The 17,285-nt window shown below is 43.2% G+C and overlaps 1 protein-coding gene across 1 annotated transcript in view; it reads right to left on the bottom strand.

Annotated features, from left to right (window-relative positions):
• The window catches only part of NOX3 (NADPH oxidase 3), a 147,809-nt gene that overhangs the window by 106,169 nt on the left and 24,355 nt on the right, over nucleotides 1-17,285 (bottom strand). The window contains exons 5-6 of the mRNA XM_029597046.1: nucleotides 4,575-4,720; nucleotides 3,034-3,215 (exon numbers count right to left, since the gene is read on the bottom strand). Of these exons, the coding sequence (XP_029452906.1) occupies nucleotides 3,034-3,215; nucleotides 4,575-4,720 (328 nt within the window). The remainder of the gene's footprint in view (nucleotides 1-3,033; nucleotides 3,216-4,574; nucleotides 4,721-17,285) is intronic.

Genomic DNA, 17,285 nt, shown 5'->3' on the forward strand with positions numbered 1-17,285 from the left:
AGGGGCTTTACATAGAACAGTTGAACAAAGTACAAATTAAACAAAATATAATATAGTATAAAATAGTGTAAATAATATAGTATAAATATAGTATAGTATAAATACAAGAAACGATTGAACTCAAAAACATAGTGCAGTTAAAAAATCATAATAGTGCAACTCAATGAGGTGTCCCATAATTTGGGTTTATTATCGCGTCTGGGCAGCCTTAAGTGTCTGGGAAGGCTTGGTGGAAAAGCCAGGTTTTCAGCTTTTTTTTGAACTCCTGATGATCTGGTTCAAGTCTTAGATCTGGAGGGAGCGCGTTCCATTGGTGGGGGCCTGCTGAAGATAGTGCTCGTTTGCTCAATGATGATTTTACTAATGCCAAAGTTCTAGGATAACTGCAAGACACCTTTTCCATCTTTTGTAGACACAGTTCCCAGCCCTGTCCAGAGACTCCACACAGGCACAGGTCCCCTTCTAGTCCTGCCTGCCCTCCGTACAGTCCCTTTAACGCTATAACCTGCACGGCGTGGCAGTTACTACCATTAGAAACCATTTGGTCTCTTCCTGCTGTCATTACTATGTTACAATGTAAAACTGGCTCTTCAGTCTCTCCTTACTTCTCTCAGGCTTTCTGGGGGACACTTTGAGAGTATTCCCAGCCAACACCTGCTTCTCCCACCCTTTAACCCCTGCTTCATCCTCCTCATTGATCTGTGACTCTGGAGATGCCCCAACTTTAATTTGCACCACAGTTATGCACGCCTTTGTAAACCATTCCCCAGAGGGGCTGTAACACTTAGGGACTGATGCAATACCGAACACAGTGGCCAGAGAACGGCTTATCACGTGATAAGATGTGAGTTTTGGATGAGCGTCCATAACCCCCAGTGCAATACAGGGATTAGCATGTCCAAAACACGCGTCCAAATCACCGCATAGCTACTAGCGCTCATCACATGCAAATTCCATGTAGATGTTGCACTCAGCGCCCGCAGAACCCCCATGCCGGCTCCTTCCACCCGGCTACACCTCCGGGCCCTGCCTGGGATGCTGGCTGCCACGGCCTGCCTTTCTGTTTCCTTTCCGCTCGCAGCTATTTAAAAGGCCTTCGGCGGGAAACCTGGGACCGCCCCAGAGGATGACATCATCAGGGACTATATAAGGCTCCCTCGGGCCTTACCCAGACAGCTTGGCAACGAGTCTCCTGCGTTGCTTCTCTCGGGACCCTGCGCTTCTCCTTGAAGGACTTCTGTTCCAGTACCTGGCCTTGCGCCCTTCTTCCTGTAGTCTCCTGCCTCTGAACCTTGGACTGGACCTCACTCTGCTCATCAGCCGCCTGCCTCTGGAACTTGGACTAGGCCTCACGCCGCTCGTCTGCCGCCTGCCTCTGAACCTCGGACTGGGCCTCATGCTGCTCATCTACCCTCCGGCAGTAGCGTGGCTCCTGGCCATCCCTGGCCAGCCTGCCTTCAGCCTTCGGACTCTAGGCAGGCGCCTGCCTCCTTCTCCTGCTGCTGGCACCTGAACTCTGCCTGTCTTGTCTTGCCTGCCAGCCATCTGACTCCAATATCGTTCCTGCTCCAGCTCCGGACCAGACACCAATACCACCCCTCAGGGGCCCACCTAAGACCAGCCGGTCCCAGCACCCAAGGGCTCAACCTGCAGGGGACGTGGACTGGTATTGGAGAAGCTCCAGCTGGCCCCTGTCTTCCTCCGGCCTCGCCTCCTGATGTTGGGCACCTGTGGGGGTTTACCCTCTCAGGTAGCGTCAACCACACTTCAGACTAGGGGTCCACTCACCACGCCATGGTTCCTACAATAGATGTGACTATTAGCCTATCCCCGCGATGCAAAACATGTCTTGCGCAGCCAATGCGCCCATTGCAACGCGGCAAATTTTACACCAGCCTGGGACTGGCATAAAGGTCTGCCACGCTCAAGGGTGTATTGAATAGAAAGAAAAATCCTGCTTTCTGTGATTCCTCCTAATAGTATCATCGTGATACTAAGACAGAAGAAGCAGAAAGCAGATTTAGGTAAAAAAAAAAAAGTTTAAAATTCTGGATGTCCAATATACACACACAAGAAACACGGTCCGGGCCGTGTATCTTGTGCATGTGTGTATGTATGTTAGTGGGAGAAAACGCACGTTCATAGAATGAGCGTCCGTTTTCCCAACCTGCACTGACAGCCACTTGATACCGAGGAGGCGCTAGGGACGCACGGTTTTCCCTAGTGCCTCCATTTTAGCGCGACCCCTAATTTAAATATTGCATCGCGTGCCCAGTAGAGATGGCTGCGCGTGTATTAGGTAAACGGGCACTCAACGCTGAGTTCCCATTTTCTGTGCACAGAAATTGCATTGGCCCCATTAGTTGCCTGTTACACCCTCTGCACTCAGAATGAACGTCGCTCACTGGAACCTTCCCAAAATCATAACAGCTCAGCCTTATAGGACTTCCCAAGAGGACATCGTAAACTTTATTATAACACATCCTCTCTATTTTTATTTATTTATTATGCACTCTCTGGCACACGGGGCCACATATATTTTTCTTGATAATGCAGGTTTTCAACAATTGCATCTTGTGCAGTTTGTTTTTTGAAGTTTGGATGCCTGGCAGTTTGTCAAGTCTTATTTTAGCTTGACTCCTAACCAATATCACTAAGCTGTTAGTTTATTATCTCTGATAGCATGGACTTTTTATACTGTATTTTACCATGGGCTAAGACTCAAATACTTTCTTGTATCTGTCCTGATTAGAATATTAGTTTCTCAGGAACAAACACAATACAAATCTTGAACTTAACAGATTAGTGAGTTAGGAAAACGTAGCATATTATATTAGTTAAGTAGTGCATTGGTAAGTTTCCAAATGTGTTTGCCAACTTTTAGGTAAAGATTTTATAATTTTGCAACAATAGTTATTCTGGCTATAACAGCATTCTTTGGAGCTAATGAATTCTCAGATATACTGATGTGTTCAAAATGTCCTTTTCTCCACCATGATACAGCATGCATTAAGTCGTTATATTTACACTTACCCAGCACCATGTAAAAGTAGGCCGATAAAGAAAATAATTGAAAAGTGATGGATATACCAGAACAGCTCATAGACAGATTTTCTGATGAGCTCTGTGGAAGACGTCATAATTAGAATTAATACCAGAGTGATCACAAGGCCAGTAGCACCAGCTATAGTAACGAGCATTTCTTTAGTTGTGTCCTGCAGAAAGATGTAAAGATGGCTATAAATGGACTATCAGCCCAAGGTTGACTATGCAACAAGGTCAATGCTGTAATGCAGAGTTATGCTACAATGCTTTATCGTTTCTTGCTAAGGATGTGACCTATCTCGTGTAAGTTATTACCTAAAATGTTAAAGAATCATCTAGCAAAATACAAATGCAGTTCAAATTCTGAATTCTACTGTTCAGTTCTTGTGCTTTGTCTATAACATATTAAAGTATTAAAATAAATATGATAAATACATTTATGTTATATGATTATTAAACATACTACAACAGTCCAATATAAAGTCATAGGACTTGGTATAGTTCTTTGGTAAGAAATACTTAGACTTCAGCGACTACTTACAGGGATAGAAAAATCTGTTATCAAGCCTGAATTTTTAGGAGCCAAGGTGCTGTTGTTTTGTGGGGTTTTTTGTAACTTATTTTCAAGGCCCAAGAAACATTATATGCATTGGAATCCAAGCATTAACGCATCAAATCTTAAATAGCCAGAAGAAGGGTATGAATAGAGGCGATTAACCAGGCTGATTCAAGCTGTGCTCCAGAAAGGCTAACACCCGGGGTTACTACATTAAGTTGACTTGTCTGTAGGAATGGGATTGTATATCAGGTTTTAAACTCCTTGCCTCTTAAGGTAGAACGCTGGACAGGGAAATGTTTTATTTCTCATTAGATGGGAAGGAAGTGGAATTCAAAAGTCACAAAATAGTGAGATTAATTGTTCAATGATTACAACAGCTAACAAAATAACTAACCCATAAGCTATTTATTTATTTATTTTATTTAACAGTTTTTTTTATACCGACCTTCATAGTAAATAACCATATCGGATCAGTTTACATTTAACAAGGGTATAACTGAAGTAACAATTCAAGTAAACAAAAGATAACAATAGGTAGGAATAGGTCAAAAAGTTACAATCAACAGGGAAAGAGAACTTGGAAGCTTGCAACAAGCTGGAAGAAGATAAGGCAGGAAATAAATATATAGTGTTACCATAGAGCGTACAGGTTAAAAGCTTAAAAGGTGCTTTAACCTGGAAGTGTCAGGGTCCATTGTTCGTGAGTATAAATGCCAGACCGGGTTAGAGTGAAGGACAACTAGTGATTGTCTGGTGGATCGGCGAAGGCTTGGTGAAAGAGCCAGGTTTTAAGTCTTTTTCTGAAAGTTAAAAGGCATGGCTCCAATCTGAGATTTGATGGGATGCTATTCCAGATAGATGGGCCTGCTATCGAAAAAGCTCTTTTTTCTTTTTTTTTTTTTTTATTGATTCCTTGCCACCTATTTCATATGTTTTAAATGAGATACCACAACAAAAAAGGAAAACTCACCGTTTTATAGTTCCTAATAGGGTTTAAGTAGCTTTCATTTGGGTTTTTGCCAATGCAAGAAAGCTTATATTGCAACTCCCCAGCTTCTTTCGATTGGCTCATATTATACCGCTCTATGTTGATCAAATGTGCCACAACATGGATGACTGCACAAAAAAAAAAAAAGAAAATTACAAGTTAAAATTGCATTTGTTTTGCACTGTGCATCAATCTGCAGTACTTGTTTGTTATCTTTCTGCAACAAATTAAATTCTCTTTTACACTGTTATATGGCATATATGTTTCATAAGACAGATAAATAGAAAGTAATGCACATAGAAAAAGGCAATTGAAAGTATCCATATACATCCACACAATGCTGGCTTCTAGTTTGTCTGTAACTACTCAGGAAAGGGATTTTGCAGTAACTGATATTTTTCCAAATCCAATGCGTAGTGTGGCGTGTGCTGGCTGCGGTTACTGATCGTCTCCTGAACCTGACCTCTGCTTTTCCCAACCACGCTACTGATCATTTCCTGGACCTGACTCTTGCCTTGTCATTATCTCTTGCTTGCCGCCTGCCCTGACTTCAGCCTGTTCTACGATGCCTCTGCAGTCTCCACTCTGGACTTGGCCATTCAGGCTTCGGCCTGCTTTTACCCGGGTGCCCCTGTCTGACTCTCATTCCTATTGGCGCCCGGGTCTCCGGGACTCCACCTTGTCCAGTACAGACTCTTCATTACTACCCTTGCTGGCCTCTGGCTGACCTCCTCCTCAACTACCAGGAGGCCCACCTAACTCAAGCCGGCCCCGGCACCCAAGGGCTCAACCTGTGGGGAATGAGGGCTGGTACTGGCGAAGCTCCAGTCGGCCTCCATCAGTCAGCCAGCTCCGCCTACCAACAGTGCGGACCCACAGGGCCTCCCCAACGGGTAGCGTCAACCCCACCTCGACCCAAGGGTCCACACCTGCTCAACACGTAGTGTTGGTCAAATAGACTATTAGGAACTATTCTGAAAATATTTACAAATAAAACAAAAAAACATTATTATACCACTAGACAAATCCATGGTGCTCCCAAATTTTAAATAATGACGCACCAAGTAATCAGTTTTTTCCTCTAATATCTCCAATTGCATATTAACGCTAGATTTGAACCGCTTGACAGTTTTTCAACTGACATATAAGCCTTAATTAACACATAGTCTTTTCTTATTAAAATATGTTACCATACTATGTTGGCACATGAATAATTTGTAATCTATACCAGTTATAGTTTTTTTATTTATTTTTTCTTATTGTGTCTTTCTGTAAACCGTTGTGATGGTGAATTAACTTAACGACGGTATAGAAGAGTTTTAAAATAAATAAATAATGTGATGGGAAGTGGCGTCATGGTCTGTTAGATATGTATGTAATATTATTCTATGATTATAAATGTTTTTATTGTGAGCCGCTTTGAACAATTTGATATAGCAGCATATAAGTGTGATAAATAAATACATTCTAGTCAACTCAATACCTATAGTATCTATATAAGAACTTGAGATTTGGCATACTTGGTCAGAACACAGGTCCATCAAGCCCAGTATCCTGTTTGCAACAGTGACCAATCCAGGTGACAATTACCTGGCAGATCCCAAAAGGTCAATAGATTCCTTGCTGCTTTTCCCAGGTCTATCTTACTAATGGTTTATGGACTTTTCTTCTAGGAACTTGTCCAAACCTTTTTAAAATCCAACTACACTAACAGCTTTTAGCACATTCGCTGGCAATGAATTCCACAATTTAATTATGCATTGAGTAAAAAATATTTTCTCCTATTTGTCTTAAATATATTACCTAGTAATTTCAATGCATGTCCCCTAGTCTCTGTACTTTTTGAAAGCGTAAATAACTGATTCACATTTACCTGTTCCACACCACTTATTATTTTATAGACCTCTATCATATCTCTTCTCAGCTGTCTCTTTTTCAAGCTGAAGAGCCATAATCTCTTTAGCCTTTCCTCATAGGGGAATAGTTTCATCCCTTTATCATTTTGGGTGCATTTTCTAATTCTGTTATATCTTTTTTGAGATGTTGTGACCAGAATTGCACACAATATTCAAAGTGTGGTTGCACCATGGAGAAATACAGAGGCATTGTGATATTCTCTACTTTATTCTCCATTCCTTTCCTAATAATTCTATTTGCATTCTTCTCCATTGCTGCACACTGAGCTGAGGATTTCAACATATTATCCACCATGACGTCTAGATCTTTTTCCTGGGGGGGTGACTCCCAATGTGAAACCTTGCATGGTGTAGCTATAATTTGGGTTGCTCATCCCTATGTACATCACTTTCCACTTGTCCATATTAAATGTCATCTGCCATTTGCATGCCCAGTCTCTCAATCTCACAAGGTCTTCTTGCAATTTCTCACAATCCTCTTGTGATTTAACAACTTTGAATTATTTTGTATCATCAGCAAATCTGATTACCTCATTTGTTGTTCTCATGTCTAGGTTATTTATAAATATGTTAAAAAGCAGTGGTTCCGGGGGGAAGTGACGTCACCTATCGAATGGCTGCCTAGGGTGTTCGCTCCCGATCCTGATTCTACTATCCACTGCCAAGTGTGAGCATCGAATCGCCTGCGAAGCATTTTCAGATAGAATCCAGCTGCAGAAAGTGTCCCGATGTCGGTGAGGAAGAAAATTGTCGATTTAAAGCAATTTTCCTTTGAAAATATTCCACAGCGACCTGCTGAGGTTATGCCAGCAGAGGGGACGAGTAGGGAAGATGGCGGCCGGGAGGATCAGCCACAAGACAGAGGAGACCCTCTGATAGCACTACCGATTGATGCTGCATCATTACCCTCCCAAAGCGACTTTCAGGCCTGGTTTGGGGATTTGAAAGCGGACATGGGGTCGCTGAAAGAAGAAATTAAATTAATGGTCTCGGACTTACGAAGAGATCATGAAGAGCTGGGAGGCCGCGTGGATGCAGCGGAACAACAGGTCAGTGAAATAGAAGATCATCAGGACTCGTTACAAAGAGAAGTGAAGCAGCTACAAGAGGACAACTCGACCCTGCGGGACTGGCTGGATGACTTAGAAAATCGGTTGAGGCGGGGCAATTTGAGATTTCGTGGGGTCCTGGAGAAATCCACATACGCAGACTGCAATGTAGTCATCAAGGATATTTGCAATCTCCTTCTCTACAGCAGTGACCCACCGGGAGGCGGTAAAGAACCCATCTTGGAGAGAGCACATCATGCCTTAGCGAAACCACGCGGCAACCAGCCACGGGATATCGTGGTATGTTTTCACTCGTTCCAAGTGAAGGAGAAAGTGCTGGCCTATGCGCGTAAAAGAAAAGAAATCGTGTAGCAGGGTTACAATATTGAAGTATTCCAGGATTTATCTTTTCAGACTAACAAGAAAAGGAGAGAATTTAAAGAGATTGTGAGTACCCTCCGTGACGGTGACATTAGATATAGATGGCTTTTCCCCTTCGGACTGGCATTTACAATTAAAGGGGTAGCATCCAGAGTTAAAACGGTCAAGGAAGCCCGTTCAATTTTATCAGCTGCGGGCCTAGAGGCACCAAAGGGACCGCTCCCCACGTCATTGGACCATTCGGATCCGAAGGGTGCACACATGCGATGGCAAAGAATTCAGTCAGGTGGAAAACGGCTGCGCTGGAATTACGGCTGACCAAAGAAGAATTTGGAAGTAGTTTTCTCCAGCCTAATATACTTCTGGTGATTCGTGGACAGTTGAAGTACATCTAGATCTGTATACGATAATACAATTATACGATAATACAATTTATTGGTTACTTCAGAGATAACTATCTGGCAGTGGTATCTCTCATGTTACTTTATACTGTTTTTGAACTCGGGCGTGTAGGGGCTGGGCTCCTGGGAGCATTTTGGGAGTGACCATTCCTCTTGTTGGTGCTCTTAGGGGGGGGGAAGGGGGGGAGGGGAGGCAGGATGAGCTACCTAGTGGGTTAATAATGGGGTGGTATGTTAGCAGAGGGCTAGTTTCTACAGAGGAGAGGGGTGAGAATCTCTATACCTGGTTGGGGGGGAGGGGGGTATCATCTGAGGCTGTTGCATTTTCTCATGACTTCATAGATGGCTAGTTTAAAAATTATTTCCTGGAATGTGAAAGGCTTAAATACCTATGTTAAAAGGAAAAAAATTAATGGCGGATGCTTCTTCCTTATATGCAGATATTCTTTTATGCCAGGAAACACATCTTAGGAAAAGGCACAAACGACTGCTGATGTCTTCCCAATTTCCCTGTCAATTTTTTGCCTCAGCTAATAAGGGGAATAGGTATTGTGGGGTGGCATTTTATTTGCTAAAGCATTGGTAGTAGATGTGCTCTCCATTATCCGAGATGTTAAAGGGAGGTATATTTTAGTAAAATTTCGATTAGGGAATTAGTTGTTCACTGTAGGAAATGTCTATTGCCCAAACACAGGACAAGGGAAATTTTTGGATACTCTTTCTGGTGTAATGGAACATTCTATAATCGTAGGTGGTGACTTTAATTTGACACAATACCCTTATCTAGACCATAGCGGGGGGGGGGGGGGGGGGAGGACACTACGGTAGCCAAGGTCCAAAGGGCAAGTCTTAAAGCTATGATGACCACTTGGGGCCTTATCGATATTTGGCGGTTTTTACATCCCACAGAAAGGAACTATACCTTTTTCTCAAAGGTGCATAACATATATTCACGCATCGACCTTATACTAGTGGACAAGGGGTTGGTAAATAACGTACAGCTTACGGATATTGAGCCAATAACGTGGACAGACCACGCCGCAGTCTGGATTAAACTTCGGACAGCTTCTCCCCAGGGCCCGAAGGGGCATTGGAGACTAAGTGAAAGCATTTTAGAAGACACTAAGTTTTGCACGACGGGCCATTATATGGAAGAAAATGATACAGGAGATGTGTCCAAAGGTACAATTTGGGATTGTTTTAAAACAGTGGCCAGGGGACATCTAATAGCCCAAGCCTCGTTTGTTAAAAGAAAAAGATATAAGAAACGGCTAGAGCTTTTGCAAAGGATCGGGAAAGTAGAACTACGTCATAAAAGGAATTTAGATTTGGCCAATATCCAAAGTGCACCCCCACTGCTATTCTAATCTCCTTCTCACATGGAATTTCTATCCCTAAAGACTTTTATCTATTTATTTTTATTTATAGGCTTTTTATATACCGAAGTTTAGCTAAATGCCTTCAATCCGGTTTACAGGTGTAACAACATATTACAAGCGAAACACAACTGGTGTAACAACATATAAGATAGGTTATAACATCAGTGCAATTTGGTTATATTTAACAACTTATATAGCAACAGATTGTGTATATCATTAGTTACAAAGAGATTAACTATTCGTAATAGTATGAGTTGACGTTTATCATGGGAGTGATTAGCTGATCCAGTCTTTGTAGACTTGTTTGAAGAGCCAGGTTTTGAGAGATTTTTTAAATGTTTTAGTGTTGTTTTGTGATCTTATGTGTTCCGGTAGGGAGTTCCAGAGGTGAGGTCCTGCTATTGAAATGGCTCTGTTTCTTACGGTAGTGAGTTTAGCGGTTGAGACTGATGGTATGTCTAGTTGCACTTTGTTTGTTGATCTCGTATTGCGTTGAGAGTTGTGTCTTTGTACAATGGTGTTTAGGCATGTGCTTTCGCTGTTGTTTATTGCATTGTGGATAATGGTTAGAGTTTTATATTCGATTCTCTTTTCTACAGGTAGCCAGTGTAGACTTTTTAGCACAGGAGTGATGTGGTCAGCTCTTTTGTGACCTGTGAATATTCTGGCTGAGGCGTTCTGTAGCAATTGGAGTGGTCTCATGGTTGATTTGGAAAGGCCTATCAGGAGTGAGTTGCAATAGTCAAAGCTGGTGAATATAAGTGATTGTACTATGGTTCTGAATTCAGGGAGATACAGTAGTGGTTTAAGGTGTTTGAGGATGAGTAATTTGTGGAAGCCCTCTTTGATTTTCATTGTGATGTGTTTTTTGTATTTAAGCTCTGGGTCTAACCAAATTCCAAGATCTTTCACATTTTCTTTTAATTTGATGTATGTGTTGTCGATTTGTATGGTGTGGTTCTCGTAGATTCCGGAGCTTTTTCTTTCTAGGAGTATACATTCTGTTTTGTCCATGTTAAGGCATAGTTTCATGTGGTTTAGCATGTTTCTTATAGTGTTGAGGTAGGAGGCCGAGAGTTTCATTGCTTTTTCGAGGGTGTTCGTTACGGGTATGAGTAATTGGATATCATCGGCATACATGTAGAATGTGACACCGAGACTCGTGAGGAGCTGGCACAGAGGCAGGAGGTATATATTAAACAGAGTGGCTGAAAGTGCGGAAAGTGACTTGACAGTGTAGTGCAGTTTGTTTCCTGCCAAACTTTTATCCTCTTTGATTCTATGCCCTATTTAACATATAGTGCCACCCCTCCATGAATTTGATCCATCCTGTCATTGCAACTTAATTTATACCCTGTTATTACAGTGTCTTATTGGATATTCTTCTTCCACCAGGACTCTGAGATGCCAATTATATCTACCTCTTCATTCAGTGCTATGCATTCTAACTCTCCCATCTTATTTGTTAGACTTCTAGCATTTGTATACAGACATTTCAAAGTATGATTTTTATTTATATTAACAACCTGCTCATCAGTTGACAGGGATAATTTGGAATTTTTCTGCTCTGTCTGCTCTTTACTTAAAGGCACCAGAGCTACTTTAGCACTTATTACAATCTGTTTATTGGGATGCCCTAACTTCCCTGTTTTGTTAGTATCTTTCAAAGATACATAATTCTGAGCCATGCACTTCTAGTTTAAAAGCTGCTGTATCTCCTTTTTAAAGATTAGTGCCAGCAGCCTGGTTGCACCCTGGCTCCCCCATACTCCCTCTTCCCTGCACATTGTCTCATCCGTGCACTGATGGGCTCGGTCTGCCTCTGGGGATCTCTCCGCATACATGATGTCTGACGGGGTAAGCCTCAAAAATAAATAAATGTGCAAGACAATAGGGTCTGCCCAGAAGTTTCTAGCTGCTAGTGGAGGGGGGTCTACTGGAGAAAGGGGGTTGGGGCCCTTTAGCTCATTTCCTTTTAACAAGGGGTGGAGGAACAGCATCCCTATTGGAGTTAGCTTAGCTAGGCTAATGCAGAAACTTAACTACAACTCTTACAGGGAGATTTAAAGCATATTGCATAAATTATGTCAGCTGCGCCACATGCAGGACAGTCCTGCGGGCGGCCTTACTCACCACGATGCCACCGGATCCATGCTCCCACCTCCTGCAGCATGAAAACTTGCCACTGGTCATCCATGCGCCTGTACGCCACCGACATTCCTCCCTTGCATGTCCTTTAGGTGCACGGGCGCACATCTTTGCCTCTCTTAAAGGGTCCATGGCAGGAAAAGCCCGCGGCGCCCTTGGATGATGTCATCTCCTGTTGCCCTATAAAAGGCTCTTCAGTCTCTGCATCAGGGCCTTCGCAAGGTCTCTTGTCCTGGTCTCCTGTGATTTTGTCTGTCCTGGGTCTGTGTTTGCTGGATTAAATCTTTGGAGTCTTCTTGAGTTTAGAGTCTTGTTCCTGAGTTCCCTGATCCAGAGTCTTGTTCCTGGTCTTTGGAGAGCTTGTTCCAGCCTGGTCTTCAGTGTCCCCAATTCCTTGTGTTTGGTCTTTGCCTGGCTCCTCTTCTTTGTTTGGATCCCTGTCTTCAATCTCTGTTTGGTTCCTCTTTCGCCTGGATCTCTGTTTTCAGCCTGCTACGGTCTTCAGCTTTGATACTGGTGCCACATCTCCAGTCTGGCTCCACTTCAGTCTTCAGTTCCAGTTTGGTATGGCTGCAGTCTTAGTTCTGGTCTTCAGTGGATTCTGCCATTGCCATTTTGGACTTCAGTGGATCCTTGTCATCACCTAGCCCGTGCCTGGATACGCTTGGCCATCAGCGATGTGGACCACGGCCAGCCCTGGGGTTGTGTCAGTAGCATCGTGGCACAGAGGCTCATGCACACCTGTGGTCCAAAAGGGCCTTTTGGAGTGGGCAGATGGCTATCCCCAGAGACCAGCTTTGGCTGCTGGTTCCCTGACAACTTCTTTTTCTTTAAAACATCTTTACTTTCTTTTCAAAAAAATAAATACCATGCAAAACAATTTAAACAAACAGAAACAAAAAGGATCAACAAACGTTTGATGAGAATGCAAAGCATTTTACATAATTCCATTATGAAAAGAAAAAAAGATTGGGGATCATATTCAGCTGCAGAGTGGCTCGTTACGTTAGTCGGATACACCTATCTGGCTAACTCAGCGAATACCCAGCTAACTTTAGGACAGACTAAGGTGCGACCAGAGTTAGCCACATAAGTTAAGCGCCTAACTCTGAATATCAAAGTTAGCCACATAACTTATGCGGCTAACTCCGCTCCTCTCAGAAACGCCTCCCACCCGCCTCCGGCCTGCCCCCAATTTATGAGACTACATTTTAGTCACTTAACTCATTGTGTGGCTAAATGGCAAAACGCTGTTTTGCCATTTAGACGAAGTACACCGTAGCTTATAAAAGGAGACGTATACTTTGTCTTGTCCAACTACAGCTACTACCACCTATGGCAGTTTCTTCTACTGAACTCAATCCAGGTCTCCTTGAGGAGATTTCCACCATTCCTCTCCCACCTCCATTGGCATTGGCTCCGGCCCTGCCTCTGGCTCAGGATTCTCCAACACGTCCACCTCCTCCTCCTACCTGTTCCTGCCCAGCCCCCCTCTGCAGGCCACCTCCCCTTCTCCTCCCAGTCCACCTGGGTGTCCCCACCGTTACCTAGATAAAGGAAAGGCACCCAGAGAAGAGTAATGCTTAATGCCCTCAGCTTGTTTGAAGTGACCCAACAAGAACTGAGAGGGCTCCGCTTGAGCACAGGAGGATGGGGGTTGCAAGGGTAGCCATATCTCGAGCTGGGATTGGAAGAGTGTTTGAGTCAGGCTGCAGCAAATTCTCGCCAAAGGTGAGGTAGGGAGAGAGAAGCCCAGAAACCCGATCCCCTCCCCCAGCCTGAGAGAAAACCTTAAAGTAGGGAGATTTCTGACATTTTCCTCCATCTCTGACCAGGAGTTAAATTTCCAGCACTAGAAAAATGGGAGCTATCCCAGCCTACCTCTCTGCATTGGGAGGAAATAGCTAATGCCCTCACTTGCATGGTTTTACCTGCATATTTTCTGCACATAAAAATCCTTGCTGCATTGTCAATTAACTTTACATGCAAAAAATGTGCATAGAAAAGGAGGTAAAACTGTGTGGAACTCATAGTGTATTTTATTGCATCGTCTTGTAGGTGAATGGTGTCCTACAGGAAAAATATCCCACAAACTACCCAATTCTATGTGCTGCCATAAATGAAAAATACCAAATTCCAAACCTGGAGGAAATAAAACATTTTTCACCAACTGAAGAAAGTGGAATCTATGTGGAGATAAACCAAAAAAATTCTGTATCCATCTCCAAGTCTTTACCAAAGCAAGACGCACAGACCCCAATTTAAAATGAGAGGGCTTCTGAATGGTTTTATAATGTAACAGAAGAGTCAGCTGAATGCACAAAGGGAACAACATTATACATCTTCAGATTCAACACCAGGTCAAAGCAGCTGTCAAGCCACAATATACCATCTCAGGTCCTGCAACCTTAATCCACTCATTTCTCTTTCAAAGATCGACTTAGCATAGCTAATTGTAGCTACCTTCCCTCTCCAAAGAAAATGCACAATTGCTACTCCTGAGGGAATTCTGGGCACAACATTTTATAATTCTGTAAAATTCTACAAACTTTATATTGGTCAAAATAACACATTATACATCACAGTCTTTGAGTAATTAACTTAAAATGTAATACAGAAAAATTATTATTCAAAGATGTAGAGTTTAAATATGTTGAGCAGAATTATCCTAGAAGTACACTGTAAGAGTGTCCCTTCCACCCTCTCTCCCTACTCTTCTGACCAGACCCCTTTCACTCTGCCCTCTCAGGTTCTAACTTCTCTGTCCTCTACAATCTCTCCCCTTCCTCTCCAGGCTCAACCCCTTCCACTATCTCCACTCCTAGAATTTGACCACTCTCTCATAGAGCCTTTCATAGAGGCTCCCTCTGTCCCATTTTCTCTCTCAAACACACACACACATACATACACCCTCACACAGGCTCCCTCCTTCTTTCACATGCACACATCCTCACACAGGCTCTCTCTCTCACACAAGCACACACACACAAACACTGTCAAACAGGTTCCCTCTGTCCCCTTCTCACACACACACCTCTTCATACAGGCTCTCTCACTCATGTACATATCTCCCCCTCACACACACCCACTCCTTCATATAGGCTCTCTCTCTCATGCACCCATCTCCTCCTCACACAGGCTCCCTCTGACCTTCTCTCAAACACACACCCTGACACAGGCTCCCTCTCACACACACACACCCATTCACACAGACTTCCTGTGTTCTCCCCCCTCGTTCTCTCTCTCTTTCACTCACACACACACACACACAGCCCCTCATACATGGTCCTTTTTTCTTGCGCACACACATACATCCTCACATAGACTCCCTCTCTCTATTGCACACACCCCTCCCCCCTCACATAGGCTCCATCTCTCTCTGGCAAACCTACACTCACACATGCTCCTTCTCTCTCTTGCACACGCATACACCCCTGAACATAGGCTCTCTCTCACACACATACATACTCTCATAAAATCCCTCACTCACACACACCCTCACTTAGGCACACATGCTCCAAATCACATACACACCCCCTCCCGTGCCTGTCATTCTACACACACATATATACATTCAAAGTTCGCGTCGATGTTGTCAGCTGTTCACTGCTTCTCGGTTGCAAACGGGGTGGGCCTCGCATGCAGCCTACCGGCGCTACCCTTGTCTTCAGCCGCAAGCAGCATGGGCTTCGCTCATGGTCCACTGGGTCCTCCTTCATCTTCAGCTGTGAGCAAGATGGGCTCCACTCGTGGCCCACCAAGTCAGTTGGACCGTTAGATGATCGAGGAGTTAAAGGGGCACTTAGAGAAGATAAGGCCATCGCGGAAAGATTAAATGATTTGTTTGCTTATGTGTTTACTGAAGAGGATGTTGGGGAGGTACCAGTACCGGAGAAGGTTTTCATGGATAATGATTCAGATGGACTGAACCAAATCTCGGTGAACCTAGAAGATGTGATAGACCTGATTGACAAACTGAAGAGTAGTAAATCACCTGGACCGGATGGTATGCACCTCAGAGTTCTGAAGGAACTAAAAAATGAAATTTCAGACCTCTTAGTAAATTTTTATAACCTATCATTAAAATCATCTATTGCACCTGAAGACTGGAGGATAGCTAATGTAACCCCAATATTTAAAAAGGGCTCCAGGGGCGATCCGGGAAACTACAGACCGGTTAGCCTGAATTCAGTGCCAGGAAAAATAGTGCAAAGTGTTCTAAACATCAAAATCACAGAACATATAGAAAAACATGGTTTAATGGAACAAAGTCAGCATGGCTTTACTCAAGGCAAGTCTTGCCTCACAAATCTGCTTCACTTTTTTGAAGGAGTTAATAAACATGTGGATAAAGGTGAACCGGTAGATGTAGTGTACTTGGAGTTTCAGAAGGCGTTTGACAAAGTTCCTCATGAGAGGCTTCTAGGAAAAGTAAAAAGTCATGGGATAGGTGGCGATGTCCTTTCGTGGATTGCAAACTGGCTAAAAGACAGGAAACAGAGAGTAGGATTAAATGGACAATTTTCTCAGTGGAAGGGAGTGGGCAGTGGAGTGCCTCAGGGATCTGTATTGGGACCCTTACTTTTCAATATATTTATAAATGATCTGGAAAGAAATACGACGAGTGAGATAATCAAATTTGCAGATGATACAAAATTGTTCAGATTAGTTAAATCACAAGCAGATTCTGATAAATTGCAGGAAGACCTTGTGAGACTGGAAAATTGGGCATCAAAATGGCAGATGAAATTTAATGTGGACAAGTGCAAGGTGATGCATATAGGGAAAAATAACCCATGCTATAATTACACAATGTTAGGTTCCATATTAGGTGCTACAACCCAAGAAAGAGATCTAGATGTCACAGTGGATAACACATTGAAATCGTCGGTTGAGTGTGCTGCGGCAGTCAAAAAAGCAAACAGAATGTTCGGAATTATTAGAAAGGGAATGGTGAATAAAACGGAAAATGTCATAATGCCTCTGTATCGCTCCATGGTGAGACCACACCTTGAATACTGTGTACAATTCTGGTCACCACATCTCAAAAAAGATATAATTTCGATGGAGAAGATACAGAGAAGAGCTACCAAAATGATAAGGGGAATGGAACAGCTCCCCTATGAGGAAAGACTAAAGAGGTTAGGACTTTTCAGCTTGGAGAAGAGACGGCTGAGGGGGGATATGATAGAGGTGTTTAAAATCATGAGAGGTCTAGAACGGGTAGATGTGAATCGGTTATTTACTCTTTCGGATAATAGAAAGACTAGGGGGCACTCCATGAAGTTAGCATGGGGCACATTTAAAACTAATCGGAGAAAGTTCTTTTTCACTCAGCGCACAATTAAACTCTGGAATTTGTTGCCAGAGGATGTGGTTAGTACAGTTAGTGTAGCTGTGTTTAAAAAAGGATTGGAGA

Source organism: Rhinatrema bivittatum, chromosome 3, assembly GCF_901001135.1.
Source record: "Rhinatrema bivittatum chromosome 3, aRhiBiv1.1, whole genome shotgun sequence".
In the NCBI taxonomy this organism is placed as follows: Eukaryota; Metazoa; Chordata; class Amphibia; order Gymnophiona; family Rhinatrematidae; genus Rhinatrema; species Rhinatrema bivittatum.